We start from the raw sequence: 20,894 nt of genomic DNA, 5'->3' as shown, positions 1-20,894 counted from the left end.
TGACTTCCAAAAAAATCTACTCCGCGGTAGTAGAATATAAAGCAAGACAAGTTCTCAAAAGAACATAATCTACCCAGCAAGTAGTTACACACATAGTGTTACCGCAAACCAAGGCCCTTTTCGAATCCACGGCTTCGGCTCCAGATTCGACTCAGGCTAGGTTGGGCCCACGGTTGTTTTGACATTTGCGTGCTTTGTGTAAGCAGGCAGGGCTTCAGACCATGTACTCAACTCAACTCGCTTTACTATCCCGATGAACCAGGCAAGGTGTTCCAAAGAGATTCTGTATTTGTAATAAAGCTGTTGTAATGGCTCTGTCATCTCTGTACATCTCAGCAAAGCATTAAGATTAAGAGATCATTCCCAATTTATCACCGATTGTTTTTCCTTTCCCCTCTTGTGATCACCCCCAGTCTTGGTACCTGCTAGGATAGAGATTGATATTGTTTACGATAAAGCCTTTGGAGCGCTACGGTTGCCCAGGGTTGTATACGCCCCAGGGAGCTGAAAAATATAAAAAGGAATGTTGTTGGCCCGATGACCAGGGCACTAATGTTAAGTGCATTAAGGTGGTTATTGTGAAATGCACTATATAGGCCTAAGGACTTGTTGTTATTATTAACTATTAACTGTTTGTTTTCTTTTCCCCTCTCTCGATCCTCACCCCCCCAGGCCGGTCAACCAGTCGACGTCGACAGCGATCCAGAAGAACCCTGCCCAGAAGCCCTCGCCCGCTACCTCCAGATGAGACGCCACACCCTCGGTCTAGCTGACCCGAGCCAAGAGGTCCCCGACAACATGAAGATGAAGATCTTACCTGCCCACATCCAGGAAGGAGGGAGCCATTCCGGTGCGGACCGGCATCACCTTTTACCAACGCTGACGCCGGTCGTGCTCAACACTAATTTGCCAATGAACTTGCCACTGTTAACAGGTTACAACCAGGTTGAACAACCGGTAACGTACAAGGTAAACTCCAAAGGACTTGGGGGGGAAAAAACTACTGAGTAATACAGAGGTTTCTCAAGTCTATGAATACATAGGGTGTCATGGCCGAGTGGTTAAGCGCATGGAATTCAAGTTCTGGTGGTTAAAGACAATGGACAGCTTTGGTAGTTGTCAAAGACCAGTCTTCTCACTCGGTGTATCTCAACATATGCATAAAATAACAAACCTGTGAAAATTTGAGCTTGATTGGTCGTCAGAGTTGGGATATAACCATGAAAGAAAAAAACACCCTTGTCACACGAAATTGTGTGCTTTCATATGCTTGATTTCGAGACCTCAAATTCTAAACTGGAGGTCTCAAAATCGAATTCGTGGAAAATCACTTCTTTCTCGAAAACTGCGTCACTACAGAGGGAGCCGTTTCTCACAATGTTTTATACTATCAACCTCTCCCCATTACTCGTTAGCAAGTGAGGTTTTATGCTGATAATTATTTCGAGTAATTACCAATAGTGTCCACTGCCTTTAAGTCATTAGGATGTGGGTTTGAATCCCGGTCATGACACTCAAGTCCTTGAACAAGACACTGTAACTGTAAACGCTTCTCTTCACCTAGGGGTAAATGGGTACCTTTGAGGGCAGAGATGGTTCTTGTGATTGATATAGCTTAGTGTGATACATTATGTACTTGGCAGCACAGGCTGTATACTCTCCGGGGAGCTGAGATTGGTTTACAACAAAGATATAGTGTATATGGTATACAAGCAGGCTTCGCACTCGCAATTTGTCCCACTTTACCCTTTTTTTCCGACAGCCTATCGCTTCCCTGATTATTAATTCAGACCAATGGTTTATTTTTCCCCCCATTCATTCCAGGAACAGAATCTACTCAAGCCACCTGCTCTGGAGGCTACAGGGGGTCATGGCAACTTTAGTCGGAGGGCGTCGGACGGCGGCGCTAATATGTACTTGCATTTACAGCAGTTCCAGAATCAATTCCTGAGCAAGAGAACGAGTCAGCCCGTCCATGTGGACCTAGCCGGACAGGTAGGAATCTGATTCTCTTGTCTGTGTTTATGTTAAAGACACTGGACTTTATTGGTAATTGTCAAAGACTGTCTTCTCACTTGGTGTATCTCAACATATGCACAAAATAACAAACCTGTGAAAATTTGAACTTAGTTGGTTGTCCAAGTTGCGAGAAAATAGTGAAAGAAAATTACCCTTGTCACATAAAGTTGTGTGCTTTCAGATGCTTGATTTCGAGACCTCAAAATCTAATTCTTAGGTCTCGAAATCAAATTCAAATATTTTAGTGGAAAATTACTTCTGTAAACTACGTTGTTTCAGAGGGAGCCGTTTCTCACAATGATTTATACTATCAACAGCTCTCCATTGCAAGTAAGTTTTTATGCCAACAATTATTTTGAGTAATTACCAATAGTGTCCACTGCATGCCTTTAAGGAGAATGGACATTTTTTTGAAAACTCAGGGCATTTAAAAATGTGCGCATTCGAAAGCCAATGAAAGACATGGGGTTAGAAAAGTGCGCAGAGTTAGGGGTCGATAATGCGCGCTGCCCATGGTAGCGAGGCTGTCTATGATCCCCCAGCTAGAAGCAGACGTCGAGTCACAGGCAAGGCAATTGTTCTAATCCCCTTCAGATTGCATTGGATGACTGGTTCTATGTTAACCATGAAGGATAAGGAGAATGATAATAATATTAGTAATAATAATAAGAAGAAAACCTTATAGAGCGCAATTCAGTACTACTGTACAAGTACTCTCAATGCACTTTACAATACAAATAAACAAATTTATACAAGAGAAAGTAACAAATTAACTTAACAATGAAAGATTCCCCCAAAAATTGAGTAAATAGTTGGGATTTGAGAGAGTTCCAAAGGGTTGGTGCGCTGACTGCAAAGGCGCTGTTACCGATGATGAGGATGATTTGGTCAAATGCACAATGTACGTTGCTATTAAAGGGCCTATGTTCTTTTTGTAGAGGACAAAAAACACAATGTCTACAGATTTACACTAAACTTACACCGTTTAAAGATAATGATGGTAGACAGCTTCCCTAAAAATATTACTTGCTGAGGCGCTGTTTTTCTTTACAAATGAGTAAAACAATGTCATGAAAATAATTATTGTCTCAGTGATCATGAGACAAAAAATATTTTAGCATGTAAAAACGTAATTTCGTGACATTGTTTTACTCATTTCTCAAAAACTACAGCACCTCAGCAACTAATATTTTAAGGTACACTTTCTACTATCATTATCTTCAAACGGTGTAATTTTGATGTAAGTCTGTGGAAATTGTGTTTTATGTTAAAAAAAAGTGCCCAAATCCTTTAAAGCTGTGGGTTCTTTGCCCTAAAAAAATGTTCCGTTGGGCACACATGCCTGCAATGCATTCAAACGCTCCTCTTTGTTTACAGACCTCGGGAGAGTCGTTACAGCAGAGACTACCGACCGTTGCAGCAGCTGGTGTTCCGGAAGAGGACGAACACTCGGATGATGAAGAACCCGATCCAGAAGAAGTTCAAAGGTCAGTCAGAGCATGGAGGAAGGAAGATAAGGAGTTCGAACGGCTCGCCAGGGTATTCACAAACTATTGTTACAAAGCCGTCTTTGATCACGTGTCTCTTGCCGCACTACTCCAGCCGTGACACTTGTGTCCTTAAGCAAGACACATAACCATTGCTTCGTCCGTTGGTCCCATGTGTTGTGTAAACGCATGTAAAAGGACCCAGTGCACTTATCGAAAAGAGAAGGGGTTCGCCCGTTGTTCCTGGCTGGACTGGCAGCATATTGCGCCACAGCACCTTGTAAACCATTACATAGTGCTTAAGGATTAGGTCTTATATCTCAAAAATTCGCACCACTCCTTGCCGCAATAATACCTGGCGCTTTGTATCCTTTAGCAAAAGGCGCATTATAAATACGGTTATTATTATTATTATAATTACACTCACAAAGCGAGAATCAAGCGCTGATAACACACTGGAGTTACTAAGTTTGAACGCACCAACGGAGATAAATATGCATGCTCAGTACCTGTGTACAGGGTGTTTATGTGCGCAGTTTTTTCCATGTAATTCTTTAAAACAAGCTGATCTTTTGATGGTTTGATCGTCGCAATCCAATTTTTCTGTGGCAAGAAACGGGGATATTTGTCTCCATTGACGAAGGAAATATTATGAGAAATATGAGTTTATATTTGTGTGACTTAAAGCCATTGGACACTTTCGGTAAACAGTATTGTCCAAAGGCCCACACTTTGTGTTTCACAAATTATATGTAAAATAACAAACCTGTGAAAATTTAGGCTCAAACGGTCATCAGAGTCGGGAGAAAATAACGGGAAAACCCACCCTTGTTTCTGCACGTTTCGCCGTGTCATGACATGTGTTTAAAATAAATCCGTAACTCTCGATATCGAGAATTGATAATTGTTTTAATGTTTTCTCAAAAAGTAAAGCATTTTATGGAATAATATTTCAAGAGAAGTCTTTCACCATTACCTTCCGTAAACCCTGTAAGTTATTTGTAAATCTGTGAACTTTTATTTTTTTTCTGTTCCGAAAGTGTCCCATAGCTTTAAGGGGCTTTCGCCGACCTTTCCCGAAAGTTCAATTAGGCAATTGTGTACAAGATGGTTTCCTTTGTCCGTTCGTATATTCAGTTTGGTGGAGCAATGTGGAGCATTTTGATTATCAGGCAATGTTTTAAATTTTCTTGCCAAGAGTAAACTGGACATTCCGGATCAAACCAATTCTCACCGACAAACAGGATTTATTTTGGTTCAGTTTAATCGCACTAATCACTTGAATCAAGTGAAGAAAGCCAGACATGTGAGAAACGGATTATTCTCGGAATTCATTTGATTTACGAAAAGAGTGCCAATTTTTTCAAATATCCGTCTAACATTCAGGTACTTGAGAAATAGAGGAGGCCATTTTAGGCACACGCTATGTTCCGAAGCGCCCTCACATGACCTTCCAGAAGAACTCCGACGGAACCTCATGCAACACCCGATTGTTGTACCCCAGCGCTCCGTTCGAAGAGAACGGTTCCACGTGCCGCCTGACCGCGGCAACCCTCACCGCGACATGAGCCTGTACCCACCGGCGAACTACATCACGACACGCCGAGCCTCCGACGGCATGCCAAACCTACACGCCTTTAGGGCCCACTTGGAGCGGGTCGCCGCCGGCGGAAGCAACTCCGGCAGTCAGAAGAGCTCCTTGAAGCAGCTCCACAAGGAGTACCACCAGTTGCAGAAGCAGTGCTCGCCGGTCGACCCCAAGCTGCAGGAGCTCCAGCAGGCGCAGCATCAGCTCCACAAGGAGAAGATGCTTAACCAGGTGAAACTCGACGATGAGGATGATGTTGCCAAAAGTCAGAGGGAGGAGGAGGAGGATGACGAGGTCTTCAATCAGTACCACAGTCTTCAACGACGTGGTCAAGCGCCACCAGTGACAGTATGTGATGATGACGATGAATGCTTACCGGTTTTTACTTGTAGGTCCCCAAACCCTTACCCCTCCCACCTTCCCATGGACAGGCTTTATGAGGGGTGGCTACTTATTCCTTATTCATTATTGCCATGATGGCATTAATCGCGATTACTTATTGCCATCATGGCATGAGGCGCGATTACTTACTCCATATTCATCATTGCCATCATGGCATGATGCGCGGTAGCTTATACCTTATTCACCATTGCCATCATGGCATGATGCCCGGTTACTTATTCTTTATTTATCATTGCCATCATGGCGTGAGACGCGGTTACTTATTCCTTATTCATCATTGCCATCATGGCGTGAGACGCGGTTACTTATTCCTTATTCATCATTGCCATCACAGCTTGAGGCGCAGTTACTTATTCCTTATTCATCATGGCAGAATCACACATATTGTCCTCTTCCAAAATTCACCCGACACAGGGATGTGATTTCTCCGTTTTTAGCTGGAAAATCAGGGTTTTTTTTGGGGGGAAAGCAAAAATTTGTTAGTTTTAAAATGCGTGCACAGTTTTATGTGAAACCATTGCGAACATCAAAATATTACATAAGCTTTTACAAAAAAAGAACCTAAAAACATCTCATGAAGATTTTTTCTAAATCCTTCATACATAAAGTACCGCAAAATGTCCATCCTCCTTCCCCTAACCGTACCAACACCCCTCAAACCTTAACAACCCCCATACCCCTGGAGTTACTACATCACACATCAACATCAACACAATATAAAAGAAATACTTTAGTTGGCCAAATGGTAACCCCAAATATAGGATACAGCGTTGGTTTTAAAAACATTGGTCTCAAAATATCAGTTTTGTTTTCTGATATTTTGTTGTGTCCAGTGGTGGCGTATAAAAGTACAATTGATGAAAGTTTAAACTTCCCCAAGAAAGATTTCTCATGTACTTCTCATTTAAAAAAAAAAATCCAAAACAATAATGATTAAAAATATCTTGAAAGTACTAATGATTTTTTTGGTTTTACTTTGAATGAGCATACTTTTTCTTGTCTTAATTCAACGGTGAAATGAAAAACAGTCTTGCATTTCCAACGGCTCTGTCAAAAATACCAATACTTTAATTTGATTTTTACCCATATACACCGATGTGCGTTAGCACTGTAACCTCAATATTTTCCCGGAGCTCTGTATAAAAAAAAAATCACAGGCATATTACTCGGGTGGGATTCAAACCCACGACCAATACTGTACCCTATCTTGATTCAAAGACAGTAAAGCACATCAGAGACAGGACGTAATGACCTTTACATTTCAATCACTGGCATTACTATGTTAACATAATACGTGTATGGGTTATTCAGAATTGGAAACTAACATTATACTGCGGCCACTTTCTGTCAACTAAACAAATAATCTGCTGAGAAAAATCATCATCTGGTGGAACGGATCATTAACATTTCAATTTTCATGTATTTTATTGATCAAATAATATCACAGGCCTCATAACCCACAACACCCACAGCAATTGCTGTGATGCCCTCTGCCTTTGTTGGTGTGCCCTTTGCAAAGTTCAAATACAACTTTTGACTTGTTTTTGTCTTGGAAGGGTCGCATACCGGAGGAAAGTTGCTATGCCCCTTTAAGAACAAAGGTCATGGCCTGGGCCCAATTTCATAGAGCTGCTAAGCACACAAATGTGCTTAGCATGAAATTTCTTCCTTGATAAAAACAGGATAACCAACCAAATTTTAATTTGTTGCAAGTTGCTTGTCACTGGTATTCAGCTGTTGTTTGCTTATCCTGAAAATCACATGGAAATTTGGTTGGTAATTATGTTTTTATCGAGGCAAAACTTTCATGCTAAGCAAATTTTTGTGCTAAGCAGCTCTATGAAATTGGGCCCTGATAGCAGGAAGGAAACTTTGTAAACAGATATAAACAAAACAAAATAATTGTACGCAAACCAAAACACGAAAAACAAATGGACAACATTTTTACGTTTGCATGAGGCTTTTCAGTATTCTAAAACATTTACTGACGAAGAATCCTTTGGTTTTAAAGCCAAACACCAGAAATGTCAAAAACAAAAATTTGCATGATTTTACTTTTTTTAAAGGCAAAATATGTTTGGTATTTCAAAAAAGGAAAGATTTGTTGCATTTTGCTGCATGACACAAAAAGTATGTATACCCTTAAGAGACCATTAATATTCTTTATCCCGATGTAAATTTAACATCTTTTTAAATCGTTTGCAGTACCTGCTGCTAAAACATAGGATTCAAATTGCCCCTAGCTATCGGGCAAACTCGGTAGTCTAGTTGGTAAGACACTGCTCTAGAATTGCAAGGGTCGTGGGTTTGAATCCCACCCGAGTAATATGCCTGTGTTTTCTTCACAGAACTCGGGTATGTATACAGTGCTAACTCACATCGGTGTATAATGGTAAAAAACCAAAATCAATAACCATAAAAGTCGTTAGCAGCTTTTCTAGATTTCTAGGTTTCCAGATTTGCCCATAGCGCCTGGAACTGGCTTGTTGTTGAACCATAATGCCCTGAGCAGCTGTAAACAATTTTGACTTAAATTGCCAGAGCGGCCACAAATGGCTGTAAGATCTGCCCTACTTCCTCTCAACCAAAAAGGTCAAAATAAAGGTCGCGACCTGAATTGGCATTTTCAAATCTTGTTCATGTTAACAAAGTTTCCAAAAAAGCAAAATTTCAGTGTCATGTGTTTTTTTCTTCAGACTATTTTACAAGAAAAACTTGTGTTAAAAAGCAACGAAACGTTGTCTTGTCAGATGGGGATGATTATACAGAAACTAATGGTCTCTAAAGGGATAAAGCAATCAGGGCCAAATTTCATAGAGCTGCTAAGCACAGACGTTTGCTTAGCATGAAATTTTTGCCTTGATAAAAACGGGATTAGAACCAAATTTCCATGTGATTTTCAGGGATAGGCAAACAAAGCTGAACACCAGTAACAAGCAATATGCAACAAATGGAAATTTGGTTGGCAATCCTGTATTATCAATTAAAAAATGTCATGCTAAGCAAATGTTTGTGCTAAGCAGCTCTATGAAATTGGGCTCAGTACATTTCGAGGTCCAAGGGGATTGAACCAAAGTTCTTTTGAGGAATCTTGCATGTGCATTGTGCCGTCGATCAGCATTTTGAATTCTGTCTCAAATATTACTTTCAAGACACACATCAAACAACATAGTCAGCCAGAATCTTATAAGTGAACAGATTATCCGACAACCCATCCATCAAAACATAAGACGGTATTGTCAAGATCTGGCAACTTTATAATATTGCGCAGTGTTTGTATACACACAACTGCACTACTGCATGTATAATATAAACACTGCACAATATGGCCCCTCGGCGTTAAAGGGGCTATGAAGTTGTTAAATGCCAGAACCCAACAGTAACATTGGTGTCATGCTGGTTTCTTAATCCTCTGTTGAAGATTAACAAGCTCAATGAAGATTAAGTCGATGCCGACACCCAACCATTATTTTCCTCAAAGGACTTCTTTTTTACGTCGACAACAGATGAGAAACAGATTATCAGGAAAATAAATTTGACATTTTAACAAAATGTAACAATAATATTTAACTGTGGTTTCCATGGTACATTGGTCATATTGATAACATTTTCCAGTTCCCCCTCCACCCCCCCCTTCCCCATAAAGCATTTCTCATCGTCACATCATCATGCTTTGGGGTCATCCTGCTTCTACTCCCTCCGCCTTCGCTTCTCATTTACATAATTTTACATAAATTAAAGGTTTATGTACGAAACAAGGTATAAGTATTCAAAGCAATGGTGTCATTGGTAAGAGTCGGATGGTCATATCGTAAAATTTCAACTGTTTGTGTGTATTACGTTGCATTGATTGAATGTTAACTGTTAATTTCATGACCCATGTTGAATGTTCATTTTAATTTGAATATTAATAATATTCATTCTAATTTGAATTTTCATAATGTTCCTTTCAATTTGATCATTTACAATATTCATTCTAATTTGAACATTCTAATTTCACACTTATTTGAATATACTTAATTTTTCTCTTATTTGAATATTCATATAAAATCCAATGAACTTATGCCATAAAGGTAATTAAGATGTTAGTAAATAATATTGATTATCAGTTGAACAGGTCGGTCATAATGACTAGGTCTAAAACCCGAGCGCTGGCGCTCGCTAAATCTCGTCAAGTTCAGGCGAGTACAAGTAGGTCTCCCAGACTACGACGAACCAGGAACCAATTAAAAGAGTCCTTACAAGGTATACCAACCAGCCCGGCATGAAACAGGCATGCTGATTGGCTGATTGAGGGTGTAAGATATGCAAATTTGGGCACTTGAAATTTTGTATGGCTGCTTCTTTTGATTGCTTTTACAAAATGTTTGTTTCTCTGGCTGTATTTAAAATCAAGGGATCCCAAACGTTTGCAAGTTGGTGTAAATCTGTCGAAAACCTTTTTTTTGATTCCACTGGTTGGAGTGGGTGGTACATATAATTGCTAAACCTACATCTCTTGTAGGTTATATCTTCACATAGTACAGATCAACAGTAAACAGCTTCTTTATTTTTAGATTTTTTTTTTTTTTTTCATTAGTTATAATATTCTGGGTTCTTTTTTACAAGTAATTGGGATCTCCTCCCTGTGAAAATAAAAGGAAAAGAATTTATCCCGATTTCATAGGTAAAATTAAAAAGGAATTCTAGATTTCAAATCACCAAAACTTGTCACCTTTGAGATCCCTTTGAGCCATCTTCTATTTTTCATAACGGATCCTTCTTGGGGTAAGACTGGAAATCCATGTGTCCATTTTGTCTTAAATCTTAGGGCATGATCAATTAATCAATCAGGAACAATTTATTAAATGCCTAAATCAAAGGTTTGCTCAAAGGCGCTGAAGCACAGAAGAAAGAAATAAGTCATTGATGGTAGGCCTCTTGAAACAAGTGGGCTTCAGAAGTGACTTGAACATGTTGAAGGATGCTTTGTCAGTGGTGTGATTTGGAAGTTTATTGCAGAGTTTGGATCAACAGACTGAGAAGGCTTTATCAGTAAAAATGGTGTGGCTCTTTCTTGGCACAACAAAGTATGTGAATATGAGCTAGGCCCTATTTGAACAATGGCGCTTTACACACATCGGTGGAAGGGCAAAACCAAATAATACTCTTTATACCTGATTCAAGTTTAACATCTGTCCAATTAGAGTGCTCCAGCTGCATGTGAGACACTCCTCCAAAATGATTACAACTGCTAAAAGATATTACCGGAGCGATTGGACTGATCAAATATGCCTTGGCCCAATTTCATGAAGCCTGTAAGCATACAAATTCCATACACACAGAAAAGTGTTGCTTAGCAGAATCAGGTTACCAGCCCAAAATAACATTAAGTTTGTATGTTACTAAATTTTTTGCTTAGCAAAGATATTTTTCGCTGTTTTATTTTGCTGAAAGCTTCATGAAATAGGGCCCTGATCAAAGCATACTGGACACATGGACCAACGGCCTAACCCCCTTGTTAACTGCAAAGTATTGTTAGCGTTAATAATGTTGTGTGTGATTTATTTCTTAGTTCCAGCTAGCAGCCCAAGGTGGAATTGGAAGCGGGACCCCTCCAATGATTCCGACGGTCAGGGCGGATCCTATAACGGATATGCAGACACAAGCTCTTCAACAGCACCTTCAAAGGTAATGGCTCACAAAGACACACCCCCCCTAAAAAAAAAAAATTATATATAAAATAATAATAGTTATAATAATAATAATAATAATTATAGATAAATCAATTAAAGTAAATAAATAAACTAAACAAAATAAATAAACACAATTGAGAACAAAAAATAATTATATTAATAAATAAATAAAAACCAAACATTTTTTTTAAAACCCACTCTCATCAAGCCAGGCATACCAATCTTATCAAACATTTGACTTTGGGGGCGTGTTTCGATGGATTTAGTGCTCTAATCTAAACCACTCTTAGCATGAGGCCAGGCATTTTTTATCACGACCGCTATTTCTGCAATCTCTCAACTCGAAGTTTTGGACAGTCATGTTGTAATGATCATAAAAAGTATTTAAAGTTGTAACAACCTTGTAATTCTTGCCTCTTAGATTGCACCTCCAACGACAGTGTGACAGCCCACCTATGTTAAAAAAGTTACACAGTCCGACCAGCCGAGCAAGCCCTCCTGCTTCTATCAGCCTCCCTGCCCACCCTGAAGAAGTCTTGGAAGTACCCACCGAACCCTCCACTTACCCGTCCAGTATGCCCATAGAGGCTAGCCCCACCCTGGACGTGCGGCTGGGTGCCGGCGATAGACGGCAATCACAAGGCGGGAGCCAGTCATGTCCGCCGGTCACTCAAGCTGTTGCGTCTGGGGGGAACCTCTCGCAGCGGTCGAGCCCGTTGACGCAATCAGGGGATAACTGGTTCGGGAACCGACCGGCTTACTCCTCGCCGTCCCCACCGGTTATCGTGACCATGGCAGGTGGGGAGATGATGGATGTGGTACACAGAGGAGGGCAGAGTAATGACTCACTTAATTTTGTAGTACAGGGGCTGTACTCAAACCAGGGGGGCCGCTCGTCAGAGGGGGAACTTTCAGTTCAGTCTAACGACATGGTGTCGAGTCTTGCCTATCAACAGCAGCAGCAACAGCAGCAGCAGTTGCAGATGCTGCGAGTTGCCCAGTCACTCTGTGATCAGGAAGCGTTACAGCAGCAGGTTGCTCTGCAGCAGCAGGCTGCCCTCGTTCAGAATCAAATCAATTTCGTCCAAACCCAACAGCAGCAGCAGCAACAGCAGCAACAGCAGCAGCAGCAGCAGTTGCAACGCCACGTGACTTTTGAGCAGCAGAGTTTAGGAAGTGCTGCTGCTGCTGCTGCAAGATCTCAGCAGCAGCAGCCCAACAATCTCCAGCCTCGCATGGTCAACAATCAGATGGGAGCTGCCTTCTTTCAGGCAGGCCAAGACCAGAACCACCTCCACCACCAGCATCAACATCAGCATCAACATCAGCAGCAACAGCAGCCACAACAGCGACAAGAGTCAGTGAATCCAGCTGGGCTAAACGGAGCTCAGAACTTCCACCATATACCCACCTCACCCACCCAGCAGCAAGTATCTGCATCCGTTCAACAACGCTACCCCTTGCCTAACTTGGTGTCCCCCGTAACATTCCAATATTTACAGGGGATAAACCACAATCAGGAGATTGATGATACCGAACTGGTTCAAGCAATGGAAGAATCCAACTCAATGGAAGGTGCTGAGCAGCCGGTAGAGGAAGGGGCACAAGGTAAGCACCAAACTTCATAGAGCTGCTTAGCACAACAATTTGCTAAGCATGAAATTTCTTCCTTGATAAAAACGTGATTACCAACCAAATTTCCGCGTGATTTTCCGGATAAGCAAACAACAGCTGAATACCAGTAACAAGCAACTTGCAACAAATAAAAATTTGGTATGTAATCCTGTTTTTATCAAGGAAGAAATTTCATGCTAAGCAAATGTTTGTGCTTATTAGCAACTCTAGGAAATTCAGCCCAGTTGGACAGACTATCCTAATTGGGGTATACTCTAATAATGAATCATAGATTCAAGTGTGTTCAACAATTTTCAAAAGCAAATACTTCTTTAAAGGCAGTGGACACTATTGGTAATTACTTAAAATTATTATCAAAAAACCTTTCTTGATTGGGAGAGGTTGATAGCATAAAACATTGTGAGAAACAGCTCCCTCTGAAGTGACGTAGTTTTCGAGAAAGAATTATTTTTCCAAAAATTTGATTTCAAGACCTCAGATTTCAAATTTGAGGTCTCGAAATCAAGCATCTGGAAGCACACAATTTCGTGTGACTATGGTGCGACAAGGTTTTTTTCCTTTCATTATTATCTCGCAATATTGACGACCGATTGAGCTCAAATTTTCACAGGTTTGTTATTTTATGCATATGTTGAGATACACCAAATGAGAAGACTAATGTTTGACAATTACCAATAGTGTCCAGTGTCTTTAAAGAGAGTCTTTTCTGAAAATAGTTCATTCTATTAACAGTTGAATGCTTTTCACCCGTGCCTAATTTCATAGTGCTGCTTAACTGCAAATTTAAGTGCTTACTGTAGCAGAAATATTTGCTATACAGGTGTAAGCGTGTTCCACAGGTTAGCAAGAAATTTAGACGACCAGCTTGCACGTTCACCATTGATTTGCATTGTGACGTCATTCATTTACGTGCATAGGCACCAGAAGGCATTCAGGAGGACTTATCATTTGCTTAAAGCAGTGGACACTATTGGTAGTTGTCAAAGACCAGTCTTCTCACTTGGTATATATCTCAACATATGCATAAAATAACAAATCCATGAAACATTGAGCTTAATTGGTCTTCAGAGTTGCGAGCTGACTATGAAAGAAAAAACGCCCTTGTCACACGAAGTTGAGTGCTTCCAGATGGTTGATTTTGAGACCTCAAATTCTAAACTTGAGGTCTCGAAATCAAATTTGTGGAAAATTACTTGTTTCAGAGGGAGTCGTTTCTCACAATGTTTTATACCATCATCCTCTCCCCATTACTCGTTACCAAGTGAGGTTTTATGCTAATAACTATTTTGAGTAGTAACCAATACCGTACACTGCCTTTAAATGGTTAGCAGCATTACGAAATTGAAGTCGTACAGTAATCACAAAATCGGTCGTAAAGCAGCTCTATGAAATTGTGCCCAAGTAAGTTTTTATGGTCATTCATTTTTGGAGTATTTACAATCCTATGGCATGACCTTTAATCTCAAAGTGGTATTAGATTGATGACAGTTGATCTGACGGTCTTGATATGATGTTTTTGTTTTGTTTTTTTTCCCTCGACAATGCTTCTACAGATTTCCTAGGATTTGGTTTGACCGAGAGCCAGATACGACTAGCCTGTCAGGGTCGCAACCACCGTCGTCACAACACCATGCCCGGAGTAGACGCCCAAGTCCCCACGCAGCTTCTGCGCAGAACAATACGGGTTCCCTCAGGTGACCTTAGCCAGTTCTTCAACACCACGAACAACAACAGCGTGGACAGCAGCAGTGGTAGCGGCGTTTGCGCCAGCGGCGGGAAGTCAGACAACAGCAGCTCCGGGCAGCAGCAGCAGCACATCCCACCGTTGATTGCCCAGGGAATGAATCTAAGCTGTAGTATGACGCTAAGCGAGTCGGATATGCTCGTGGAAACCTTTCCCATCAAACATGCCAAGTCCTTCTGCATGACCACATGCAAAGGACTCAGTGAGATTGTCGCCGAGATCAGGAGAACTTTAGACTGCAAGCAGCCGTCGCTGATCTACGAGAACATAGAGAACCTCTTCCACTTACACCAGAATGGAGTTCAGATGGAGATGGAGGTGTGCCAGGTACCCGGCTTGGCGCTAAATGGGCTGAAATTACGAAAACTCTCCGGCGATTTGATGCAGTACAACGAACTCTGCAAGGATATCCTGGCAACGATGAATTTGTAGCAGCAAATGTTAGGCCCTTTCCCCCCTACATGTAAGTTACCTTCTTCTTCGGAGTTCCTCCCCCCCCCTCCCCCACCACCTCTTCTTGAGGTCCTGGCATGTCTGACTATCTTAGCGCCTTGTTCGGGAAGTCAAAGAGTGTGATGTAGATATTGGCTTCATAAAACCAAAGAATTTTGCTGCTGTTTAAACACACAGAGGAGACTACAATTTTAGTCCAGCCTCTCCCAGATGCGTGTCTTCACCCCCATCCCTAATCAATCGCAGGTGGAAACACCCACCTCCCTTAAAATGGTTCCGCTGACTCCCTATGTTGTGTACAAACCATGATGTTGTATTTAGGCATAATTGTACAGGTACATGTAAGCTTATATAATGGACCACTGGGAAAAAAAATATACTTGTTGGTCGCAATAAGAGTAACTGTTATGTGGATCAACGGGAGAAAAATTAAAGTTATTGCATCGACTACTATCGTCTGATTTTCAACTACTGCATCAACTAAATTGTGACAGGATTTCTATCTGTGCATCACAAAGGCTTAAAAGCTGCTTGTAAAGAATCCATTTTGGTAATCATCGATATACATATAGTATTATCAACCAACTATCAGCATGTCTAATCAATTATAAGTATAACTATCAACTACTACTATCATCAGCACTGTTGGTTATCAACATGACTACCAACTAACTGTCAACAATGATTTGTCAACTTTCAACTTGCTGTCAACAAGATGAAAAGTTATCAACATGACTATCAGTTAACTGTCAACAAGATGATTAGTTGAACAACTAACTGTAAACTAGATGATTAGTTGACTATCAACCAACTGTAAACTAGATGATTAGTTGACTATCAACCAACTGTAAACAAGATTATTAGTTGACTATCAACTACCTGTCAACAAGTTGATTAGTCATCAATATGAATATCAAATAACTGTTAACAATACATTCAACTAGCTTTATCGCAAGGCGTTTACATGTCGCCAAGACATCACCTTTATTGCCTAGACAATCAACCAATAGTTATCAACTAGACTATCAACTAATAGAAACCTATCAACAAAACCCTCCACACAGTGTGATGTATAGAGAGGTAGTGAATGATATCGATCAAGAGCTTTGCGGGGCTTTTCACAAAAGTTCATCAGCGTGAAAGATGGCCCAATTTTATCGAACCATAGTTATCGTGTTAACAAAAATCCCCCAAAACGGAGCTGGTGTTAAATTTGTGGCAGGCTGCATTGTTAACTGTACTGTGTACTACTAGTCCCTGCACCATACACTGGTATGTTGCTTTGTTAGGTACTGTTTAAGTTAAGTAAAACATTTGAGTCTGATTAATTGGAGTTATGGACGCTAATTTGTGTAATTGTTGCTGTAACTTGTACATATTATTATGTAACAACGACTGCCACTCATGTGTGCTCCAACGAACGGCGTTGTTGTCTTTTTTGCATAGACAAAAAAAAGTATATTTTCGAATAGACATCATTTACAACAATTTTCTCAGTTTCTTTTGGGAAGCTGAAGTCTTAGCTACTTTTTGGCTGTAACCTTGTACTTTTGGCAGGCAAAGTGAAAACGGTTTTGTGTTGTGATTGCCAGTTATGAAAGTCAACAATGAGGGATAAAGGAGTGGGCGGGGCAGGAGGTGTTGCCATTATTTTATACACTACTGGTATTTGATAAAGCGTACTCTAGTGATATTAATTATTTGCGATATTCGATTTGGGAGGGAGTTTATTTTTCTGTTGGATAGGTCAAAGGGCAGATCACATTCAAGCACGTTTCCATAGCATTAGCACCATGCCATAACAATAAAAAATTCTCCCAAAACAAGTATTGGTGTTCATTTTTTAAATGCATCCATTGTTACTTGACTAAGGCTCCATTTCACAGAGTGGTTTTATAGTACCTTGCTTAGCATCAACTAATTTTTGCCCTATAAGTAAGCAATATATTGCCAGCTAAAATGAAATGTTTTATAAACTACTTTTGAATGGTCCTAGTATAAACATAGGATTGATCTTAACTAATTATTCATAAAAAGTGGTTTTACAACATTTTACAAGTGAAAATATTGCCTTGACTTAACCTATGAATTTTAAGAATGAAATTAGAGATATATATTTTTTACAACTTTTTAAGTAATCGACCCTCCCCATCAAAAATGCACCTTTTTGCCGATCCAGTGATTTTTTTTAAATAGTTGATAAAATGAAGGTATGAACTATAATAAAATATTGCAGAATTTTGCTGTAATTTTTCTCTAATATTTTACTTAAAAGGCTTCATAAAAAAAAATTACCTTGAATAATTCACATGTCAAAAACAGTATTTAAAAAATTGAAAAAAATTATTCTGTACACACTTTTGCTGACCTGTCATCCTGTTGTGAAACTCAAGTTTTATGCTTTATTAAGCAGCTTTTCTCCTCCACAAATTCTGAAGGATTTGAAGCAGTTTGTTCCCTGTACCTACCCCAAGCCCTACTTTATAGAGGTGCATATTGGTACATCAAGCCTTGCTCACAGAGGTGCCAATTTGGGAGCTCAAGCCTCGATATACTCTCAGGGTTCTTATCGGGATCTCAAGCCCCACTCACAGAGATGTTAATTTGGGACCTAAAGCCTCCCTTACAGTGGTGCCAATTTCGGACCTCAAGCCTCACCATACTGAGGTTCCTATCTGGACCTCAAGCCCTACTCACAGAGGTGCCAATTTGGGACACCAAGCCTCACATTACAGATGTGTCTATTGGTACTTTGAGCCCTACTCACAGAGGTGCCGATTGGTACATCAAGCCTCACTCACAGAGGATCCAATTTGGGCCCTAAGACCTCACTCACAGATGATCCAATTTGGGCCCTAAGACCTCACTCACGGAGGTACCAATTTGGGACCTCGGGCATCTATTGGTACTTTGAGCCCTACTCACAGAGGTGCCGATTGGTACATCAAGCCTCACTCACAAAGGATCCAATTTGGGCCCTAAGACCTCACTCACGGAGTTAGCCAATTTGGGATTTCGAGCATTATTGTACTGAGGTTCCTATTGGGACCTCAAGCCCCACTCACAGAGGTGCCAATTTGGGAACTCAAGCCTCGCTTTATAGAGGTGTCTATAGTGTACCTCGAGCCCCACTCACAGAGGTGCCAATTTGGGACCTCAAGTCCCACATTACAGAGGTGCCTATTGGTACTTTGAGCCCTACTCACAGAGGTGCCTATTGGGACCTCAAGCCCCACTTTATAGTTGTGCCTATCGGTACCACGAGCCCCCCTTTACAGAGGTGCCTATTGGAACCTTGAGCCCCACTCACAGAGGTGCCAATTGGGACCCAAAGCCTCTTAGCAAGGTTTTGGATAATTAGTGTTAAAATAAAATATTAAACTGTGTAAGGAGTTGCAGCACTGCCACCAGATTTTAATCAAGTTAATTTAAAGCATTTTTATTAGGAAGATATTTTGAATGAATTTTAAAAGAAATTTTAAATTTAAACTTTATGCCATAAACAAAATACTGTTAAACATTTGTTAAAATTTGTCCTCTTTTAAGACCATATTTTAACGCAATTTTGTGAGTCTGATATATGAAACACCAACACATTGATGCCTCCTCTTTTGTGTTTGTAGGGCTTTTCTTTTGGGGGGGGGGGGGTTGGAAATTTGTCAATTATTTTCAGTTTCACTCTCGGGTCAAAAACTCATTTTCACCGTAATTGTGTAAAAGTTTTCTTTTTAAGTCTATCATGCACCATCCACTTTTAAATTATTAATGGTTGTGTGTGTCAATTGTTTTGGGAATTGTTATTGTAATTATTTGTTTTTAATTTGTAAGTTTTGTTTTGTTCTGCAAGGTTGAGTTTCCGTGTGATGTGTGGGAAAAGTATCTGTGGGTGCATTCGTTAAGCTTCCCTGGGTCGACCCTGGTCTGCCCCGGTACGTTCGAATAGCTTTGATGGGGCACACCCGGGTCAGCCCCCAGTGCCCTGCTTGTGGAGTGGATAACTTGGGGGTGACCTGAGGTGCATGCCGTCACCACGAGAGGGCGAGTGTGATCTTTCGATTAGCTCTTGTCAGGGTCTCACCCGAGTGAGCATCGCGGGGTCGACCCAGGGAAGCTAAACGAACGCACTCTATGTAAGTTGACCAGAGAGCACTTGTGTATTGTCAAGAAATATGTTTCACGACACAAAATTTTCTATAAAAAAAAAAATCCTAAAATGTATTGAATGAAACAAAGAAAGAAGTTAGGAAGAAAAAAACAATGTTTTGTTGGTGCATTCAAATAGTTCAACTTGAATTAACAGTGTATAATAATTTGTTGTTGGATTGTTTTTGTTTTTCCATGTGCTTTTTTGTTGTTATTTTTGTTGTTGTTTATGTGATACGCCATGCAAGAGTACTAGGCAATCGGTGAAAGGTGTACTTTTTTTAATGAGTTTCTTAAAGGCAGTGGACACTATTGGTAATTACTCAAAATAATTGACAGCATAAAACCTTACTTGGTGATGAGTAATGGGGAGAGGTTGATAGTATAAAACATTGTGAGAAACGGCTCCCTCTGAAGTGACATAGTTATCGAGAAATAGGTAATTTTCCACGAATTTGATTTTGAGACCTCAGATTTAGAATTTGAGGTATCGAAATCAACCATCTAAACGCAGACAACTTTGTGTGACAGGGGTATTTTTTTCTTTTGTTATTATCTTGCAACTTCAACGACCAATTGAGCTCAATTTTTCACAGGTTTGTTATTTTATGCATATGTTGAGAGATATACCAAGTGAGAAGACTGGTCTTTGACACTTACCAATAGTGTCCAGTGTCTTTAGAAGGGGCTGTGTTGTCATGATTAAGGCAGGCCTATTACTGAACATAGAATTATATGAACTCTCACCCGTGCAATTAATCACAGACACCGAACCAATGTCTGTACATGTACAGTGTATGAGAGATTAGCTGTTGCAAGCTTGCCGGGTTTTGTTTACCCTTATGGGAGCTTTGCTGAGCATCTCAACAAACAAACAAACAAATAAACAAATGTGATGTCTTAACATTGCCATCCTATGTTGATATATCCTTCTAATTAATAATTTCTTGAAAGTTTTTTGTTGTCATCTATTTAAAGGGAAGGTACAAGTTTGGTACAAATTTGGTACATGTTTGGTAGTTGTGAAAGACCAGTCTTCTCACTTGGTGTATCCCAACATAAGCAGAAAATAACGAGCCTGTGAAAATTTGAGCTAAATTGGTCATCGAAATTGCGAGAAAATGATGAGAGAAAAAACACCCTTGTTGGATGAATTTGTGTGCTTTTAGATAGGAATAAGACTTCTAGCTAGAAGTCTTTTATTATTTTAGTGAGAAATTACTTCTTTCTCAAAATCTATGCTAGAGGGAGCCGTTTCTCTCAATGTTTTATACTTTCAACAGCTCTCCAATGCTCGTTACCAAGTCAGTTTTTAAGTTAATATTTGTTTTGAGTAATTACCAAACATGTACCTTCCCTTTAACAAGGAAGGAAACCCAGTTTTCAAGTTTGAGCAGGATTTGCCTGGTTTTTGGCTTGGAGTGTCACAAGACCTTTGTTATGACTTTTTCACCCAAAGCTTGTAATTCTTAAAGGAACACGTTGCCTTGGATTGGTCGAGTTGGTCTTTGAAAAGCGTTTGTTATAAAATACACATGGGTAGAAAGATGTTGTAAAAGTAGAATACAATGATCAACACAAACATGCCTCGAAATTGCACGGTCACGGTTTTCCTTTTACCTCGTCGACCAACACGGTTGGCCATTTATGGGAGTCAAATTTTTGACTCCCATAAATGGCCGACCGTGTTAGTTCGCACAGTAAAAGGAAAACCACGTAATTTCGAGGCAAATTTGTGTGGATCATTG

General features: G+C 40.2%; 1 protein-coding gene across 2 annotated transcripts in view; it reads left to right on the top strand.

Moving 5' to 3' along the window:
* LOC139951371 (serine/threonine-protein kinase SIK3-like) overlaps nt 1-20,676 on the top strand; it is a 61,254-nt gene extending 40,578 nt beyond the window's left edge. The window contains exons 8-14 of one of the 2 annotated variants that reach the window (XM_071950242.1): nt 673-969; nt 1,825-1,995; nt 3,397-3,506; nt 4,893-5,325; nt 11,051-11,166; nt 11,593-12,779; nt 14,360-20,676. In XM_071950242.1, coding sequence (XP_071806343.1) covers nt 673-969; nt 1,825-1,995; nt 3,397-3,506; nt 4,893-5,325; nt 11,051-11,166; nt 11,593-12,779; nt 14,360-14,982 — 2,937 coding nt within the window. In that variant the 3' untranslated portion in view covers nt 14,983-20,676. Of the gene's footprint in view, nt 1-672; nt 970-1,824; nt 1,996-3,396; nt 3,507-4,892; nt 5,443-11,050; nt 11,167-11,592; nt 12,780-14,359 lie in introns of both variants that reach the window. The other variant, XM_071950241.1, reaches the window with a different exon arrangement.
* Nucleotides 20,677-20,894: the final 218 nt, after the last annotated feature.

The sequence above is a fragment of the Asterias amurensis genome, chromosome 19 (assembly GCF_032118995.1).
Source record: "Asterias amurensis chromosome 19, ASM3211899v1".
Lineage (NCBI taxonomy): Eukaryota > Metazoa > Echinodermata > Asteroidea > Forcipulatida > Asteriidae > Asterias > Asterias amurensis.
Note: the sequence above shows the minus strand (reverse complement) of the source record. Positions and strands in the feature narration are given on the sequence as shown.